The sequence below is a fragment of the Psittacula echo genome (assembly GCF_963264785.1).
Source record: "Psittacula echo genome assembly, chromosome: 3".
NCBI lineage: Eukaryota > Metazoa > Chordata > Aves > Psittaciformes > Psittacidae > Psittacula > Psittacula echo.
The window spans coordinates 95,682,378-95,701,075 of record NC_137736.1 but is presented as its reverse complement, the minus strand read 5'-3'; the positions used below and the strand labels follow the sequence as shown (position 1 = coordinate 95,701,075).

General features: G+C 38.0%; 1 protein-coding gene across 5 annotated transcripts in view; it reads right to left on the bottom strand.

The window, feature by feature from the left end:
* Positions 1-18,698, bottom strand: part of NAA16 (N-alpha-acetyltransferase 16, NatA auxiliary subunit) — a 64,497-nt gene that overhangs the window by 42,597 nt on the left and 3,202 nt on the right. For all 5 annotated transcript variants that reach the window (XR_013956421.1, XM_080613074.1, XM_080613075.1 and 2 more), the window contains exons 2-5: positions 9,434-9,518; positions 7,062-7,166; positions 2,918-3,075; positions 1,671-1,805 (exon numbers count right to left, since the gene is read on the bottom strand). Coding sequence is in view for 4 of the 5 variants with exons in the window: in XM_080613074.1 (XP_080469200.1) it covers positions 1,671-1,805; positions 2,918-3,075; positions 7,062-7,166; positions 9,434-9,518 (483 nt within the window). In the remaining variant the exon portion in view is untranslated. The remainder of the gene's footprint in view (positions 1-1,670; positions 1,806-2,917; positions 3,076-7,061; positions 7,167-9,433; positions 9,519-18,698) is intronic.

Below are 18,698 nucleotides of genomic sequence, written 5' to 3'. Positions count from 1 at the left end.
GGAGGGAAAGAGGGAGGGAAAGAGGGAGGGAAAGAGGGAGGGAAAGAGGGAGGGAAAGAGGGAGGGAAAGAGGGAGGGAAAGAGGGAGGGAAAGAGGGAGGGAAAGAGGGAGGGAAAGAGGGAGGGAAAGAGGGAGGGAAAGAGGGAGGGAAAGAGGGAGGGAAAGAGGGAGGGAAAGAGGGAGGGAAAGAGGGAGGGAAAGAGAGAGGGAAAGAGAGAGGGAAAGAGAGAAAGAGAAAAGACATGAGCTTGAGATCCTCTTGACTTCCTTTGGATTTAGTGTGAGATTTAAGACCGATAATTTGCACTAACTTAGTATGTTCATCTATGACAGATGGTATTTAAATCTGGCTTAGTCACGAGACTGGAGAGCATATCATCATGACTGTCCTCAAGTAAGTATATCTGCGCACAACCTTTCACAAAAAACAACATTAACAGTATCACTTCCATTCTCTCCAGGAGTCCAACACCACTGGTAAGCCCTCTTAGCCCTTGGAAATATTGATTTCTTACACTTCACTTGCAGTTTTTCCCATCTATTCTAATTCTAACAGTCATTTCAAGACTGAACTCAGACTGGGCTCTGCTGACTCATTCATGAACCATGACTTTCTGGCTGTCAAACACTCAAAATATGACCCAGTTTTCATTTAAACTCATTGTTTTCAGTTTTTATTCAACACTGAAGTTACAGCTCTTCTGAAATAATAAAGCTATATATACACACCTGGCTTGCAACATCCTCTGTTTGACGATGATACAGGATCAAGACACAAACACTGGTCCCTCCTAGCAATTAATATCCTTTCTTGCAGTTAGCATCATTCTGGCCATTTAACATCTCAAATGCAATTGTCTCAGAGTGGATGCAAGATTTTTGTTTGAAAACATCGAAGTCTACAGGTTAGGTGATATCTTATCATCTGCACATGATAGTTCTAGCATGCCTCCCAGACCAAATGCATCTATAAACATGGGTTTTCTTTCCATGTTACAGAGTTATTTGTAACAGAGTAACTCCACTCTGTTAATTCAGACTTTATACTTCTGCATTACCAGTAACAGAGTAAGTGAATGGTCTCTCTTGAAGAAAGGTTATACTCAACAACTATAGCACTGTACCATTTACTCCAACAAATTTCAGTAACATCTTCTCGAAGATTTCAGCTATGCTTTCCTGTTACTTGGACACCAAGCACATAATTTTAAGTACATAATATATATATGCATACAAAGTAGCGAAAAAGTTGCTTTTCACATTCTTTGTGGAGATGCAATAGCCTCTAGGCTATGGCAGAAGAAAGGGCAAACGAGCACATTCAACACTGAACAGTATTTTCTGAAGCTTAACTTCAGAAAATTGACTTTACTTTTACTAGTGTAAAAGGGACAGGATCATCACAGGTTTTCTTTAGCTACAAGCCTCACAAACATTAAGTTCCTCAGTTGCTCCACATCCGTCTACCCTTATAACCTCAACTATTAAGAGCCTACTGACAGTGGGAAAGTATTCCTGTATAATTTGCATCAGCTGCTAAGCTTCTGGAAATCTTCCTGCTCAAAGCAGAAACCTCCAAAATAACAAATTTCCTCCTAATTCTTAACTAGTTCTTAATTAGGGATCTTTCATACAGAAAAGTTTCTCTTTCCAGAATAGGGAGTCTTACCTGTTGGGTTTTCCTAAACTCTTCAAGTAGTTTTAAGGCCATATCATAATCTTTTAGTAAGTGGTATGCAATGGCATATCCAATCCAGGAAGCCCTTTGTGTGGGGCGCAGCTGAAGTAGCTGGTATCTTGTCTCCTTCAGTAAAAGAAAAGCAATTTTAAAGTAACAGAGATGTTTAAAATAAAAAAAGTTACACCACCTTTATGATGATTTACCACCAGCACAGCTTATACTTTAAAAGATTTTTTTTAAAAGCCTTGGACAATTTTTTAAATTCTTACAGCACTGGGAAAAGCAACATGTTTTTGTCACATAAATCATGGGGGGCTACATCCTCAATACAGGAGTCATGGCACAAAGTATAAAATCTATTTATTGGGACACAAGAGGCGTCTTTTTCAAGACTACCTCTTAAGGACCTAAATTATTCCCAAAAAGAGAGCTCTGAAATCACGAAGAGGTTTTTCCACTGGAAAACTGCTCATTGCCACTGAAAGACCACTCCCACTCTCCTCCCAGGCACAAGGTCCTCATACTTACATTGCTGCAGCGCTTCTCAAACCCCCCTTCCTGAGCTAAATCATATCCCCTAATCAGTCATTCCCTTTTCTTGCATTAGCAAATTCAACCTTCTCAGTGAATGAGATCAACTAGCACCAAAGCCCACAATATAGCCTTCTGCTTCACATGAAATAGCATACAGAAGAGAAGGGCTTTTCCATTTCACAGCCAAATGAGTTCAGTCATTTTAAAACCACTAACTCTGGTTTTAGACAAATTTTAAGGTTTTATTTATAACATCAGTATTGAGTCCAAGAAATCAATCATCATGGGGCAAGTTGCCAACATACTCAAGGGAAACATGATAGCGCATTTCTCACAAAACACACCTTCACTATAGACACCAAAACCACCATTTGCAGTACTTAACAGCACCGTAAATACTCCTACTTGCTAACATTCAATCATTTTCACTATTTCAGTGAAAAACAAGTTGAGAACTAGAGTTTTACAAGGTGATTCGCAAGTCAAATTGTACTGAATAACTGTACTTTAGTTTTGTTCTCAACATTATATGGAACTCTGCTGCAATACTTATCATGCTTTCCTAAACAAAGAGCTTAAAACACTTTTGAAACAGGAAAACCAAGTAGCAACAGAATTACTACCAACAGAAGACTTAGTAATGGATAGAATAACAAGAGCATGCAAACAGCAATAAATCCGAATGCGAAGAGAATACTTACTCTGTATCCTTCTAAATCCCTCATCTGAATCTGTAACAAAGAGAGATCTCTCAAGATCTGTAGATTATCTTTATCTAGCTTGAGTGCATTCCGGTAACACTTGATGGCTTCATCGTATTTCTTATCAGAACGTTGCAGAAGACCATAGACGTGCCAACCTAACACACATTAAGGAAAATATACTGACAAGTTTCAAAGTAACTGCAGTGTATTTGTGTTATGAAACATCATGACATGTTCCATGAAGATCAGCATCCTTATATATTTAGTTTCATTACTGCAGCTGGACTTTGCTGTCACATTTTAAAATATTATTGCTTCCTTAGAAGCATTTAAAGTTTAAAAAAAAAAAAAAAAAAAAAAGTATCTTCTGTTCAGTCACACTCATACACCCCCAAAAGCCTACTGTTATACAAACTAAATGATCCAAACTCCATAAGACCCAGAAGAGATGTTCTTAGACATGTATTGTTTATAATATACTACTGTAACTGCAGCAGGGCTTCTTACTTTTGGAAGTGTCTCTCTCTAACAATACAGTTAGTGTATGAGTTTTACTTTTCCTCACTTGCCTATCTGTAACATCAAGTAGTCCCCAGATTTTACAGTAAGAGAAACACAGAGGCTCACTTTACTCACTGACAAAAGGAAACCTTTGCATTTCAAAAGTCAAAAGCCTTTGTCGCATTCTCAGCAACTCAAATTTCCATGACTTGTGTATCATTTCACTAGACTTTTCTCTCACGAGCACTGTTTTTTATTCTGGAAAGATTCTGAATTCAAAGCATGAAACCAACATATGTCATTACAACACAGTACACTGTATTTACATTAGTTTCCAAAAGCCTTCTTAAGATTACTTGCAATTATCTACTTTTTGCTATTCCAGGTTACCAGCAGCTCTCTAAGGCAACATCTTCCACAGTACTGATTTGCAAATCAAGAGTGGCTCAAAAGCTCTCCCATGTGCCCCTGAAGCAGCAAAAACACAGCAGATGTTGCGGAGAGGTACATGCATCCTTCATCTGCTTTCAATTAAGATGACACAAATAACTCAGTGTTTATAATCAAAATATTCAAGAGTTAATATGCTATATAATTTAAATAGAAGCAACTGTTTCCTCCAAAGATACAATCATTCCTAAACTTTGCATTTCAATGAGTTAACCTGGTCAAGTTAATGGAAAAAACAGAACTGTAAGATTCTTCTTTCTTAGAAACTCATGTCCTGAAGTCAATTCTAGATATAAGACTTCAGCCTACAGAAGACTTGTGAGAATTAAGTCTGAAGGAAACTTCTAAGAGGCAAAAGACCCATTTTTGCATTTCTAGAGGAACACTAAATTCATTTCAGCCAGCTGAAGTCCACACAACCTTCATATAAATCTTTGAGACTGTTAGGAGAGCTGGTGTCACTGCTGTGAGGATGCAAGACTAGATGGGAAAAGGGGACAAAACAGTTTTGTATACAGTTACAGCAGTTGGGTATAGTACTGCTACTTCTTTCTATAAATCCTGCCTTGGCTATTTGAGTTCAAGGATTCAAGACATGGATCAAAGTTATATGTAGCATCTTCATATACCTGCATCAGAGCTATTGGCATTTTAGATTCTCGCCTAGAGAATGACAGTTCAGTCCAAAAGAATTTAAGTGCACTTCAAACGCATACTTAAACTAAGATGATGCTTTGAGTAATTTATCAGGCATCATTACCATGCCAACTGAATCCAGGAAATCTGGCTTAATCTTTCATAAATCATATTTGTGACCAAGCAATCATGTAAAGAAAAGCACAAACCCATTCAGAATAAGTGTGTACAGTAGTCAAGGCTCAGCATTAAAGAATTTTAACAGCTGACACAAGACAACAAAGCACAGTGATACCAATTATTACAGTAGACAGCTCTGGGTAGTCTTGCACATGTTCCTACAGTGTACTGAATATAATATGTAGTTTGACCAGAAAATTTCTGGATTTCTAAACCATTTTACAATGGCTATTTCCCTACAGACCTCAATATGGGGAAACACAGAATTAAAATCTCCTACTCCTTAAAACAACACTGAAGTGACCAACTGTATTTTAAACACCCTCCACCATGTCCTTTCTAAAAAGCACAGGTAACAAAATAAATCAAAAGCACCTTTAAAAGTTACCCCAAGAAAATAAGAACACATAGATGTATTGCACCTCCTCAAAACCAGCTACTGGAACGAGGTGACTTCAGTGGCTACCCCCTTCTCCCCTCGCCTCTCCCTTTAAACCGAATAACAGGCATTAAGCTCACATAAAAAAGCAGATGCAAACATTTTACAGAACCTCCCAAGCTCTGTTTAGGTAATAACACTGAGAATTAGAAGGCCTGAAAGCTTTCATCAGAACTTCATGGCTAATCACAAGTCTTTGCAAAGGATGTAGAAGGAACCTTTAATAAACAGCTCAGCCTCACATCTGTTTCTCATGGGCTGGAATATATACTTTAGTCTTGACTCTCCCCATGCACCGGAGCCCAATCATCAGAAAAGATTCAGATATTTGGACAGTGACATTATGATAGCACATTGGGTGCTCTTAAAGCATGGTAGTAGTAAAAGAGGTTAGCTATTCCTTTAGAATATACCAAGAGATGACAATTGAAGGTACTGCAACAAATCTGAATGAATTTGCTATTACTTCATTACACTGGAGGAGTAATCTGCACAGATCACTCAAGGGGTTCTCTGTAGAGCTGTAACAATACACTTGAATGCACAAAGTTAGAATTTCCTGCTTTGCCAGAACAAGTTCTATGGATGCAGCTTAAAAAAAAAAAACAACCAAAATCAACAAAACAAAATCAACCAAACAAAAAAAATCCAACCAAAAAAACCCAAAACTTGTGCCTAATATCATTCAGATGAGTTTAGATTTTACCTGAATTCAGAAAACAAATCCTGCAGCCTTCCTAAAGTAAGCCAAGTTTAATGAGTCAGCTAAATAGTGATAAAATCCACTGAAACTCATAACCAAAATAAGTATTTTTTTTTTTTTCCTTTTAAACTTGTCCAGGTAGAGGGTCCCCTTTGACCACCCCACCCTTCAGATTAGATGTGAAAAAGCACAAATCTCTCCAGCATTTGTAGGGGAGCCTTCCAGACAGTTTTAAGAGTCAGCATGAACTACAGACAAGAACTAGTGATGCTGATAAATTCCTATCTGGAACTTTGTTTAGGAATGAAAATCCCCTCCAAACTGTCCCTGACTCACCCAGACTCTTTTACTCCTTGATTCAAGGTGCAAGACTTCTTACACCTAGATTAAAATTGCTTTAGTATTCCTTAGGTATTCAGCTTTTAGAATCAACAAGGTACAAATTGTCTTTGATAGCTCTATGGCATACCTCTAAGTGTATGGAGGTTAGCAGAGTTAACATGATTTTTCCAACCTCAAGCTCCCTGAACAAAGGAATGGTGTAAACAGCCATCCCCTTCTCTTACCTACACAGTCATCAGGAAGTGTTCCCTGTGATACTGAAGGAAGATTTTGTTAAAAGCTTGAATATCTAATGGGAAAATTTCCCCTTAACATGCAAGTTAAATGCATACAGAACAAGTAAGGCATTCTGTGCAAATCTGGAATAGTCCTCTACTGTGGCTTAAACAGAACTTTGAGAATAGCTGTCTAAATAGCTGTTAAGTAGTTTACAGGTATAAACTTCTGAAAGACAAGCTCAGAACAGAGTAGTAGTTATCAAGCCAGGAGACCTAAAGCATTACCTAAAATTTAGTGGCAAAATAGGTTCTTTCAGAACACCTCTAGATCAGATTTCTTACACCTTTTTGAGAGAAGGAAACTTCAGGAAAAAGCCAGATTTTACAAAGATGTACCATTATAGATGGTCTTTTCCTAAGACATAAATGTAAAAGGCATTTTTCTTAAAGGTTCTGCAAAATCGTAGAAAGGAAAATACAACCTTCTTTCAAGTGTTTGATTACCAATTAATATTCATTGTATACGAATATTCATATATAATACCTTCAGACTTTTTTTATGCAGATCACATTATGTACTCCAAAACTATGACTTTGTTGCTACATCAGTACATACAAGCAGAAGTAAGGACTCATAGCAAAAAAGATCAGATTTTGTATTACAAAGGATACAGACATGACTCTTTACATCATTACGAAGTCCTTTACGAACAAATTCATATGCTTCTTCCTTCTTCCCTAAGCAGTTCAGGGTCAGTCCTTTCATTGCCAGCGTCTCTGGAAGACATATCATATACTTATGTTTCTGACTCCCCATATGCCAGTTTTACAGTGCAGATATCCTTTGAAGTTGTTACACAGTGAAGTTCCTCATTAAAAGATAAATTTAGATCAGGACAGCAGCCTCACACAGCTGAAGACTGTTATATGGAAACATTTCCTTTCTTCACAATGGTCTTAAGACCACTGCATATCATCATACAGATGTGATGAACACAAGCAACACTAAGTTTATTAATCAAAAAAATATGTTTAACTGGATCTAAGGGAGTTAACAATAAGCTAAAGCAATTCTAGGGAGCTTCTCAATGCATGTTAAAGCTCCAGAGTGGGCAGAACAAGAAAAAAAAAAAATTATTAGATGGTGTTATAGCATAAGAAACCAATCTCTGTCACAGTCAGCTCCACTAGTACAGGTTGCTTACAAAGCATTAGTTGAGAAGCGTATTTCCCCCTATGGTGTTTTGGGGTTAAAAGGCCTCCACAAAGTAGAGGAGCATTTCAATCAAAACTGAGAGGCACAAGGTTCCAAATAATACACATTGGTATGACTATTGCTTTTCCTTTTCTGCCATTCTTCAAGTAACGCTGTGGGAAACAAGCTACACTAGGCCTGAAAGCTGCTCCAGATTCTCCCCGCCCCCCGCCAAATAAGAGTTTTGGCTCCTGCCAGAAGATGAGTCACATTTTCATTATAATACTCTAGTTTCCTTCCAATTGCAACCTTTTCCCCAGTATCAGTGGCAATGGTCCATCATTTTAAGCTCAGATGTAACAGCAGTTTGAAGTCTGACAGACCTGTTTAACTGACTTTTCTGTAGAAGCAGATCTATAGTGAACAATCCAAAATGAGCCAATGATTTTGGTTTGGTTTTAAGTTGTCCTATATACACACTGTAAGGACAGAAAAAGCTAGAACTATGCATTCCCAATAATATCAGGATGCTTGAAAAAAGAATATCCCCACTGTGGGAAGGAGGGCAAGCTACCTTCCCACACCAGGGAAATAACTGCCCAGCCACAGCAATCCATCTGTTTGCCACCTTCTCCCTAAAATTTTTCAAATTCCTTGTGTCTGAAGCTAAGTGTGACAACAGTGCCGCTTCCCATCAGATCATTTCATCAGCTTAGTTCTGCTTCAGCTGTTCATTCCAGGCTCTGCTCCCAAGCTTCAAAGCCATTAGTGGCTCAGAGCCCAAGTAGTATGTAGTCTGCCAAGGCAGCTAGCTGTCCTGGAAAAGTTTAAGTGGCAGCAAAAGCAGAAAGTGAGAGATGTATACTGAGATGTTATAAAAACAAGTGCTAGTGGAGACAAATGCATTAGATCAGAACTGGAAAAGCCACTCCAGCTTTGAGGCAACAAGAAAACTGTAATTTTATCTCTAGAGAAGTAATGAAGACAAAGAAACAGCAGACTGATGGAAGCATGAAAAGGATTAGCTGAACATTTTGCCAAGATTTGACAATGTCAAATAGGAAAATAATCTTACTGACACGCTACATGCACGTTCAATGTTAGGTTACTTCAACAGCAGACAAACAAGAAAAATTCACTGCATCAGAAGGAAAGATTGTCTGAGCCATGCACAGAAACTCTGTAATAGAGTAAGACTAGAATATCTTATACAGGATTAAGTTCTGACAGATTTTGCTGTCCAATTTCCTGTAGTATTTATCAGAACAGGATCTCCAGATTCTGTCTTTAGCTTCAAGTCTTAGCACCAACAGTATTACAGTTAACTTTGCTCTTTATAAGTAGCAATTTGGTATGCAGTACACAAAATTTAAGAATATGATCTTGACAAAAAAGGCAAGACTCTTAATTCATTGGTGGAATACCTTGATGTAATATATATAAAAAAAGGTTGGGCTTGCTATTAAACAGGAATGTGGGAATACAAGAAAATCCCACATTATCATTCTGACCCAGAAACCTAGAAAGGCAACTTACTTGGGAAGCTTCACTGAAGTGTGCTTCCACCATATATTTTGATCTTCACCATCCCACTGCACAGGAGTGTTTGACTGAACTAGGGTAAAAACTTGGTCTGAAAGCACAAAATCTGAAAATCCCCCGTAACTATTCAGTCCTAAGGACACAATCATACTGAGCAACAAGCTCCTTTCTTTCCCAATAACACAGAATAGACTGATTATACATTTCGGCTCATGATAGGAGGGGAAAAAAAACCCAACACAACAAAAAACCAAACAAACAAAAACCCCACAAAAAAACCCAAGCAATCTTTTGAGTCTGCAGTTACCTCCATGTTCAGCAAATTTTGGGTTAGAGAGGATCATCTTGCAGAACTTGAGTCCATTTTTGTACTGCTTTTGTTCGTAACATTTCTGGAAAAAAGATGGAATGTAATCACTGAAATGCATTTAAAACCAGAGTACCTTAAGATAGTATCGCAAAGGCAGTTCTTTCAGCAAGGAATGACTATGAGATCACTAACAACCTCTAGCTCAATATGACTATTCCTATTGCATTGCCTTTTCTCATTCAGAACCTATCTACTTTCATTTACACACAGCCAATGCTCTACCTCATGGCCTCTTTTTTATGAAACGTTGTTAATCGCTTTCCAACAGAAATAGGGGAGGCAAGTAGGAATGTCTACTTTGATTCGGAAATTCTTAAAAGAGAGCCAAGTCAGAAATCCTGAACTTCTGGGAAGGCTTAAAGAGTCTAGACACTCCTTTCAGCATCCTATTTCCCTGATGCAGTGACCTCCCAGAGTAAGAAATCTCAGACAGAAGACTTGCTGCTATGTACACTTTCAGGAGGAAGAGAGTAATCATGAAGTTGGACAGACCTATAATAACCTCAAAAGTCTATATACAGATATCTGGCGAGGGAGAATTTACCTGGGTATTAAAAGCAAAACAAAACAACCTAATTTCTAGCTGGAATACTACAGCTAAGGGCTACTTTTAGACTTATTTAGGTTATCATTTACCTAATCACCAGGTAAACTGGTAAACAATGTGGTTTAACTTCGGGAACAAGTTAAAAAAAACCCCAAACAACAAAAAACCAAAACAACAACAACAAAAAAAACCACAAAAACCAACCAACCAAACAAAAAAACCTATGTGAGCCCTGGGTCTGTTTGCTTCTTTTGAAAGATGTTACCTGATGTTAACAAGTCAGTAAGGTCTTAGTAATTTAAATGATTACTGATCACCACAGTTGATGAATCTTAAACAAATTTACTTCAGCCAGTTAAAGGCACTTGTCTCAGTAGGCATGAATGACTTAAGGTTATTTAAGCTTTTTAAGTTGAAGGAAGGAAAACAAAACCCAAACAAATCAGGCTTAACTTTGCACCATTTTCAGTTAACAAGGTGTATTGTCCCGCTGTAATTTAGACAGCTGTTCTCAGCAGAAACAGTGTCATTTCAGTTCTGTGTCTGAGTACTCTAACAGTCTCATAGATCACTCCCACTCCATCAAATCTTCCAGGACAGAGGTAAAGTCTATGTTAAATAATTGCAGAGTGTAGTAACTGCTTTGCAGCCACAATACATCACTGTGCTTCTTCCCAGTATACAAGCAATACACAAACATGCCTATGCTCACTTCTGGGTAATTGGTTGATGCGCCTCCAGCCTCCCAGACAGGACTTAACTGCAGCAACCTTTGGCAGTCAGCTAAATCACCCCTCAAAACAAAGGACAGCTCACCTTGCTATCAGATGAGGTTGCCCTGCCTGGCTGACTCCTGGCAGGACAGCCAGGTAGTTCCCATCAGAGGCAACAGTTATACTATGGCAATTAACATTTAAACAGCAGTAACAAAAAATCTTTGGGAATTTTAAACTGAGAACTAGTTTACCTGAAATAGACCAGGTTGCAGCAAAACTTGCGTTCCTTCTAGGAGGAGGTCAAATTCCCCCATTTACTGATTTTTCTTTCTTAAGACAATACCGTTTTTAAAGAATCATAAGAAAATACCAAAAATTATCTAAGCATGCTTTCTAAACTTATTCAGGTATGCCTGAAAGAGTTAACAGAATAGTGAACATTCATCCATGATTCTACAACTCTTGGAGTGCTGAGTGAAACTGTAAATATACAACAATGCTTAACCATAGCTTAACCATAGAACAGAAGGTATTTCAGTCACGTGTGCACTTAAAATAGATTAATTTCTTGAGGAAATCACATCTTCTTTATCATCATTTTTAGCCTACAGAGTTCAGTCTCAGACCTAGAATAAGAACTGAACTTAATTATAAACAAATTTCAGATTTTTTAGGGAGAAATAAGATCACATTTTTCTAAAGGCCAACAACAGGTGCAAATAAGTTATGCATTTATACCAATACATTGGATTAAATGTTTACCCATGTAAGAGAAAAGGACTTTGAGCAACCTGGTCTAGTGAAAGGTGTCCCTGCCCATGGCAGGGGGGCTTGGAACTAGATGAGCTTTAAGGTTCCTTCTGACCCAAACTATTCTGTGATTTGATACAATTACTTGGCTCTCACTGGCAACTCAGATGTACTGAAAGGCAGATTCAGCTACATGGACAAGCCTGGAGCTTTAAAGCATCCAAACATTATGAAAGGCCTACTTTCAAACTTCTGTGGAAAACCTTTGAATGAGCACACCATGCTCCACCTGCATCTTGTTTACAGAAGACCAGTTTGCTGCCATATGATATTGTCTCATTTTGTAGTACAGATGGGAATTTCTTAGTTTAGAAACCTGATGTCTCCATATGTATTCTCAAGTTTTGTTCTAATTAGGGCAAATACAACTGAAATGTGTTCATTAGTATCTGTCACATTGCATTAAGTCTTTGGTATATTAAAAGCTCAAGCAAATATGCTGGGTTGATTTTTTTGTGGGTGTTGGGGGGGGTGTTTGTTGCTGTTTGTGGGTGGGGTTTTTTTCTCCTTTCTTTTTTTAAACAGCCTTATCCGTTTTGCCTAATGTGAGGCTCCCCAGCACCCTTTTATGGCAATAATTTCCTGCTAAAACTAAAGCCAAATCATGACTGTTTACAGGCTTGAAACCTCAAAGGGAGATTCTGGCAAGGCCAAAATGTTATCCAGAACTTCTACTACCAGATGTTCCTGAAAGGATGTTACCTCCCCTGGCAAAAACTCATCCTGGCTTATTCTCTTTTTCAACACTAACTCCAGAATATAAATTACTTGTAGACTTTGCCGTACAATTAATGTACACATCAGTTTATGCACTTTCAGAGAACTATCAAGTGCAATGGAGGTCAACAGACACAGCATCTAGGAAGGAACTGTAACAAAAAAATACTAGTAACAAAGATACAACAACAGAGAGCAAAAAAGGAGACTTTAATCCTATGTTACAGTGCTTTGCTGCTTCTACTGAGGAACTGCCCTTCACAAATTATAATTTTTTGTATCCTGCCATCTTTCCTTAGAGACAAAAACTCTTCCACTACAAAATATAAACAGAATCAGGGATCTGAATGGCTCCCTAACATTACTTATGAAATAGAAGGGCTCCATGTGTCACAAGTCAACTGCATATGCCATTCATATGTAAATTATGGTTAACTATCTGTAACATAAGGTTAGTAAAGGGATGCTTTTAAAGACTACCCTCCCTGGACAAAGCATTTGCCACTTAAAAGAAGTCTTGTATTGAGAGAACAGCTACATTTTTCACATACTGAAGATAGAGTTTAATATACGTATCAGCAATTTTATGGCTGAAGAACATCTCATTATGGCCCTCAGACATTAACACTTAGTTCTGAGAGGCCATCTAACAAAAATTCTGAATTTTTGTTATTCTCAATCCAGCTGCTCAAAGAAAGACTGCAGCTGCAGCAACCAATTCCCTTCCTCACTCCCTGTCCCTAGTGCTTCTGTACTAAGTGACATTATTTCATAAACCATTTTTGTAAATGCTGAATAAAAAGTACCACATTCCAGGAAGGAGAACAGGTATTTCATTAAACCAAACAGCAGTGTTAAGTATAGCAAACATGCTTCCTTGATCAACTTAAAATGTTTTAATAAAGTTGTTGAAGATGGTTTGTGACTTTAACAGAGCTGCAGTGAAGAAGTTTAGTTCAAGTGAGACACACTGACCAGGTTCACGGTGAGAATGTGTAAAGTGGCCTTACAAAAAAAATGGGGACAGACTTTTTAATAGGGCCTGCTGTGACTGGCCAAGGGGTAATGGTTTTAAACTAAAAGAGGGGAGATTCAGACTAGATATTAGGAATACCTTTTTCTTTCATCTGGGTAGTGAAGCCCTGGAACATGTTGCCCAGAAAGGTGCTAGATGCCCCATCACCGGACACATTCAAGGTCAGGTTGGACAGGTCCCTGAGCAACCTGATCTTGTTGAAAGTATCCCTGCTCATTGCAGAGGAACTGAAGCAGATGACCTTTAAAGGCCCCTTCCAACCCAAACTGTTCTATGATTCTATGTACAATTTTCTTTAATAACAACACTGCGATTTCAAAGTTAATTTTGCAGTCTCTTGACAATAACTTGTCCACTGCTAAACCCAAGCCACAGCAACTCAACACAATTCCCATATCCTACCCATGCAGCCCACGTTCTATTAACACAGGTCTGCACACCAATAGGGTGACTCACCAGGAACATGCTGCACCATCAGAACCACCAATAAGACAAATATTTCAACTGATTTAATTATTCTTAGGTAGCTGAATAAAAACATCAGGCTTTATAAGAACAACATTGTTTAAGTTTATCAGTCTCCCTTGCTACTATACTTCCACATAATCTCGCTTGCAGATCTCTCAGCACTTGACAGAGTTTCAACATTCTTCTTGCTAGGTAGTATCTTCTCTCTCACTATCAAGATTTTAATGCAAAACACATTTTTGGCAACACTTAGGATTCACTTGAATAAAATTTTAGTCTTTTATTTTCTATGCTTACATCTTTCATTTTTTAAACTGTATGTCCATTGCGTAACACTAATGGGAGTGAGGAAGGAACCCAAGAACTGGATGTGGAATGCCTAGAGAAAAGGACAAGGGCTACACATCAAGCCCTATGGAAAGGAATGCTGGAAGTCAGTTGTGCTGACAATCTGTCCATACCAAAATGATCAACAAGTTCAGTAATAAAAAAACCCCTCAAAGTTATCACTGATTGCAGTTCCGATGGGCAACTTTTCCTGGGAGCTATCTGACAAGTATTTAAGGGTTGTTCAGATTATTAATATACATTTCTGACCAAACCCAAGCACAATCAATACAGGAACATCAGCACACTGTCAGTATTTTTCTTAATTGGCTTTTAACACTTGTACCTTCTAAAAAGCCTTCCTTTTTTTATTGCACATCTATAAAACAATGTAATCTACATCTAACAACCAACCTATGCTTCTCACAGCAACTGATGAAATCAGTTAGCAGAGTACATTATTCAGATTTTTGGCAGAAGTCAGTATTTACTGTTCCTGTGCTAACAAGTAACAATTACTAAATTATTTACAGTTTGATGGCAAGGTCTGACACCACCTTGTTTGAATTATATAGGATTAAGTTCTGAAGGAGTTCAGCATCTGTGTTGGAAATGCCCCGTGGATCATTAAATAGTTGGATACTGTGTAATACTGACACAGGAAAAGAAAGCATCACAACACTATTAAATTTCAGAGACAGTTAGGGACCTCTACACAAGGTTCCCCAAACAGCAACCCTTTCTCCACACTTATTTCAGCTCACTGATGTTTGAGAGAATGGTGGTGGGGGGGGGAAGTATCAGCTGGATGGGGCTTCAGCTCATGAAGGCCAAGGAAAGAGTTCACTACTGGTTTCCCACTCTCACAACATCTTAGATTCCTAGTCCCAGGACAACACTTTCAGAGTATCAGTGAAATTATATTTCATTCATATATATGAAGTAGAAATACTTCTACTCTTTCCTCCAAAACCTACTGGTATTTTAAATATGTATGGCCACCCCAGCTCTCTGCTGGTAAGAGTGGTTAACTTCATCAGCTGAAATAAGAGGAAGGTAACGTAGCTCCAGCCTTGCTTGCTCAACTGTTGAAATAGATCGGACACATGTTCTTCCCAAGACCCCGGGACTTGGCAATGCAGAACAGTGCTGAGTCAGACCACAGATGGTGGTGTACAATAGAACAAGTGACCTGCATCATATACAAGGATAACATTTTGATCAAAGTACTAATGTCACAGTAATATCCAAGATTTCACTATCATGATTCTTTGCATGCAACAGCATTTTTTCCTTTTGCTTTGAAAGGGCAGATACAACAGAATATGCAGACAAAAGAGCTCTTGCATACAAGTACTCAGCATGTGTAGCTTCCTCACTATTTAAGAGTTCTCTACCATTTATGAACACGTGTATGCCCTTGCAAAGCAGAAACCATAACAGCAACAACAGAAATTAGACAAGTCATACCGCTGTCATACATTTTCATCTAGTTTTTAACCTGTACTTTGTGTAGAAGTATTGAAGAGACCCAACTGCCACATCTCCTGGGATAAAACTGTAATTTGCTTAGCAAGAACTCAGACTGAGCAGGTGCTCCACAAGCTAGTGGAACTGCATCTGTAAGCAGTCTAGCAAATGAAACCATCAACATCAGCATTGTTTGGTTAGACCCGATACACACACACACATATATATGTATTTTTTTATATATATATATATAAAATTATTTATATATTTATATATATTTATATATTTCTAAATTATTTATAAATAAATATATAAATTTTATATATATATATAAAAAAATAAACCCAGGCTTTTAAAAAGTTTCATTTTTATTTAGACATCTTAAAAGCAAGTTCACAGCAATTATCAATAAAAGCCTTAAAGTTTACTTCACCTCAATGTTCCATAAAAAGATTTCAGTAATTCATACAGAAAGGTTGAATGAGTGAACAGATCAGGCCAGAAAGATCAAACCCACCTGCTACAGGCCACTAAAGGCAAAATACAAGTGTTAAGCACATAGGGAGGGGCTTATAAGCAAGACCAGCATTATCACAGTTCTCATCAGAATGTTCTCAGCCTCTACTTATTTGTGCCTTACCAATCCTCTGAACCAAAAGAAATATCTTAACACACACAAAACAGTAAAGGCTTCCCCTCCAAACACCCCCTCTCAAAGTGCCTAAATCTTTCCATAGCTACTACATCTTGCACAGAAAAGGGTTCCACCGTATAGCTACCTTCTTCTTAAGAACTGTTTGTTTGGAACCTGCCACTTTGCACCCACTACTTCTACCAAAATAAAGGTTAGGCAGGATAGCTTGAAAATAGACAAGTCTCTATTTAACTTCTCCAGATCATTCCTAATTTCAGAATCTTAAGATTTTTCTCCTTCAAGAAGGTCATTTCATACTTGCATCCTTCTTCTGGGAGGCTTATGGGTGGGGGCAGGGCCAGGGAAACAGCAATGCACATGGTGGTGCACATGTAGACTTGCAGTGTACTTCAGTGGCGTAACAGCCTTTTTCTTTTCTCAGGATTCACCACCTTTCAGCTTCTGTACAATGGAAGTGTTTTAACAGATCCTCCAACCTGAGCAATCCAGCTCACAGCCCATACTAGGTCTACATCAAGTTAGGATTTCCAAATGTAACATTTATCTACAAACAATTTTACTTGCTATGATTCAACTTACTCCAGAAAAATTAAGTACTTCCGCACAGCCTACACTCCTTGGTACCTTAGTGCAACTGAACTATTCTTACTATTCATCACTTCTTCTGTTCAATATAACCACAGGCAATTAGGAAAAAGTGCCAGCACAAAACACAATGGGACTTCATTTTGACAAGTTATCATTTATTCACATAGGAACTTTCCTTAAGAAAAGCCCGGAGTGAATAACCAACCGGCACCATTCCATGGAAGCTTGCTTTATGAGTCTTCCACAGTGACATTTACAAGCTCCATCTGAAAAATTAAGAGAAGAATATTTATTTGGAATAAATTCTTCTCCAAATCAGACTCACTTAAATCGCTGACAACTGTGAAGCATGATTTTCCCTCATGGAAGTCTTACAGGCTCTTACCATAACTCTAGTATCTATCCTCCACAATTCAGCCATGTCAGTAGTCTGCAGCTGGCCAGGCATCCTCACCATCTCCTCTGAAAGTCAATAGCAAGGAAGCACCCTACATTCTTCCTATGCTGCCCCTCCTTAACCACACAAGTTAACAACCACACCACAAATCAGCCTTACTAGTTACATCCAAAGATCTTTACTGACAACTCTACAGTCCTATCTTTAAAAAAAATGGATCTTTAACAGAGACTCCCAACATCCATCACTCCAGTAGCGGATCATAATGGCTACCTCAGCTATATCATTCATCTCCTTTGGGAAGTATTAACTAGCATAGCATCATACCTTCCCAATTATTGAGTTTAATAGTTTGATTAACTCCCCCACATCAGTACCAGGAGACTGACTATTTGCACGCTTATAATCTATTATCATTTCATCAAATAAAATTAAACTTTTGGAATTTTATGAATAAGACTGAATTAAATTAACTTCTACAAACAGTTGCATACTTACCTTTTATCAAAGAACAAATTTCTAAAGATTATTACAGAAGTCAGGAAACAAAAAGGACACTACAGGGAAGAGGAACACCTCCTCAGAGATAGGGCACTTAAGATAATTTCTAAGACTTCCTCAGCCACAAGAAGTGGAAGATATATGCCTGAATTAATTGAGCAGCAACAAGTCACCGCTACAAAGGGATGTACTTGCAGACTTTGTGTTTAATTACTTGAAGTCAAATAAGAGTAAATGCCTAAACTGATCTCAGTAAGAGTAATGCCTTGCATCTGAAGAGGTACTAGGACTTAACTCACTCAAAACAGGATGAAATATTCACAGGCTAGCCCTTCCTCAAGGGAAGCACATTTGCAATTAAAGCAGCAAACCTTATTTTATGAACAACAGTATGTGGAATTCACTAGGAAATCAAAGAATTAATTATTTACAGGCATGATGCTATCCACAGTTGTATCAGGCACAAAACAAACATCAGACAATATCTTACACTATGTGATATTGGGCAGACACCAACAGTTATTACAAGACACTGAACATTTCTCAAAAACAAAAGCAATTTGGCAAGCATGCCATGAAAGTATGACAATAACCATGCGGCTTTCCTCTGAAGCACTCATAAGGACTACTACATGCCCTGTCCAGACAGGGCTGATTTAGTTTTAAGCTTTGGCTTCATAGAATCAATTTTAAGCTGAGACACAGTTTATAATCTGGTTTCTCAGGTGGAGGGAAAAAAGCAAAACCCAAAGCTGCTTAAACTGAAACATACTTTAAAGGCAAGCTTACAACTGTTTTAAAGACACAAAATAAAAGATCTGCCTAAGCTTACCAGAAATAAACACCAAATGGACATTACCAAACTTCAATGTTAACAAGAAGCATTTTTAAACTACCACACATACGTGTTTATTTTAGATTACATCTGCCCCATCCACTTAAAAAGTCACATGAGCCGAAGACTGATTTT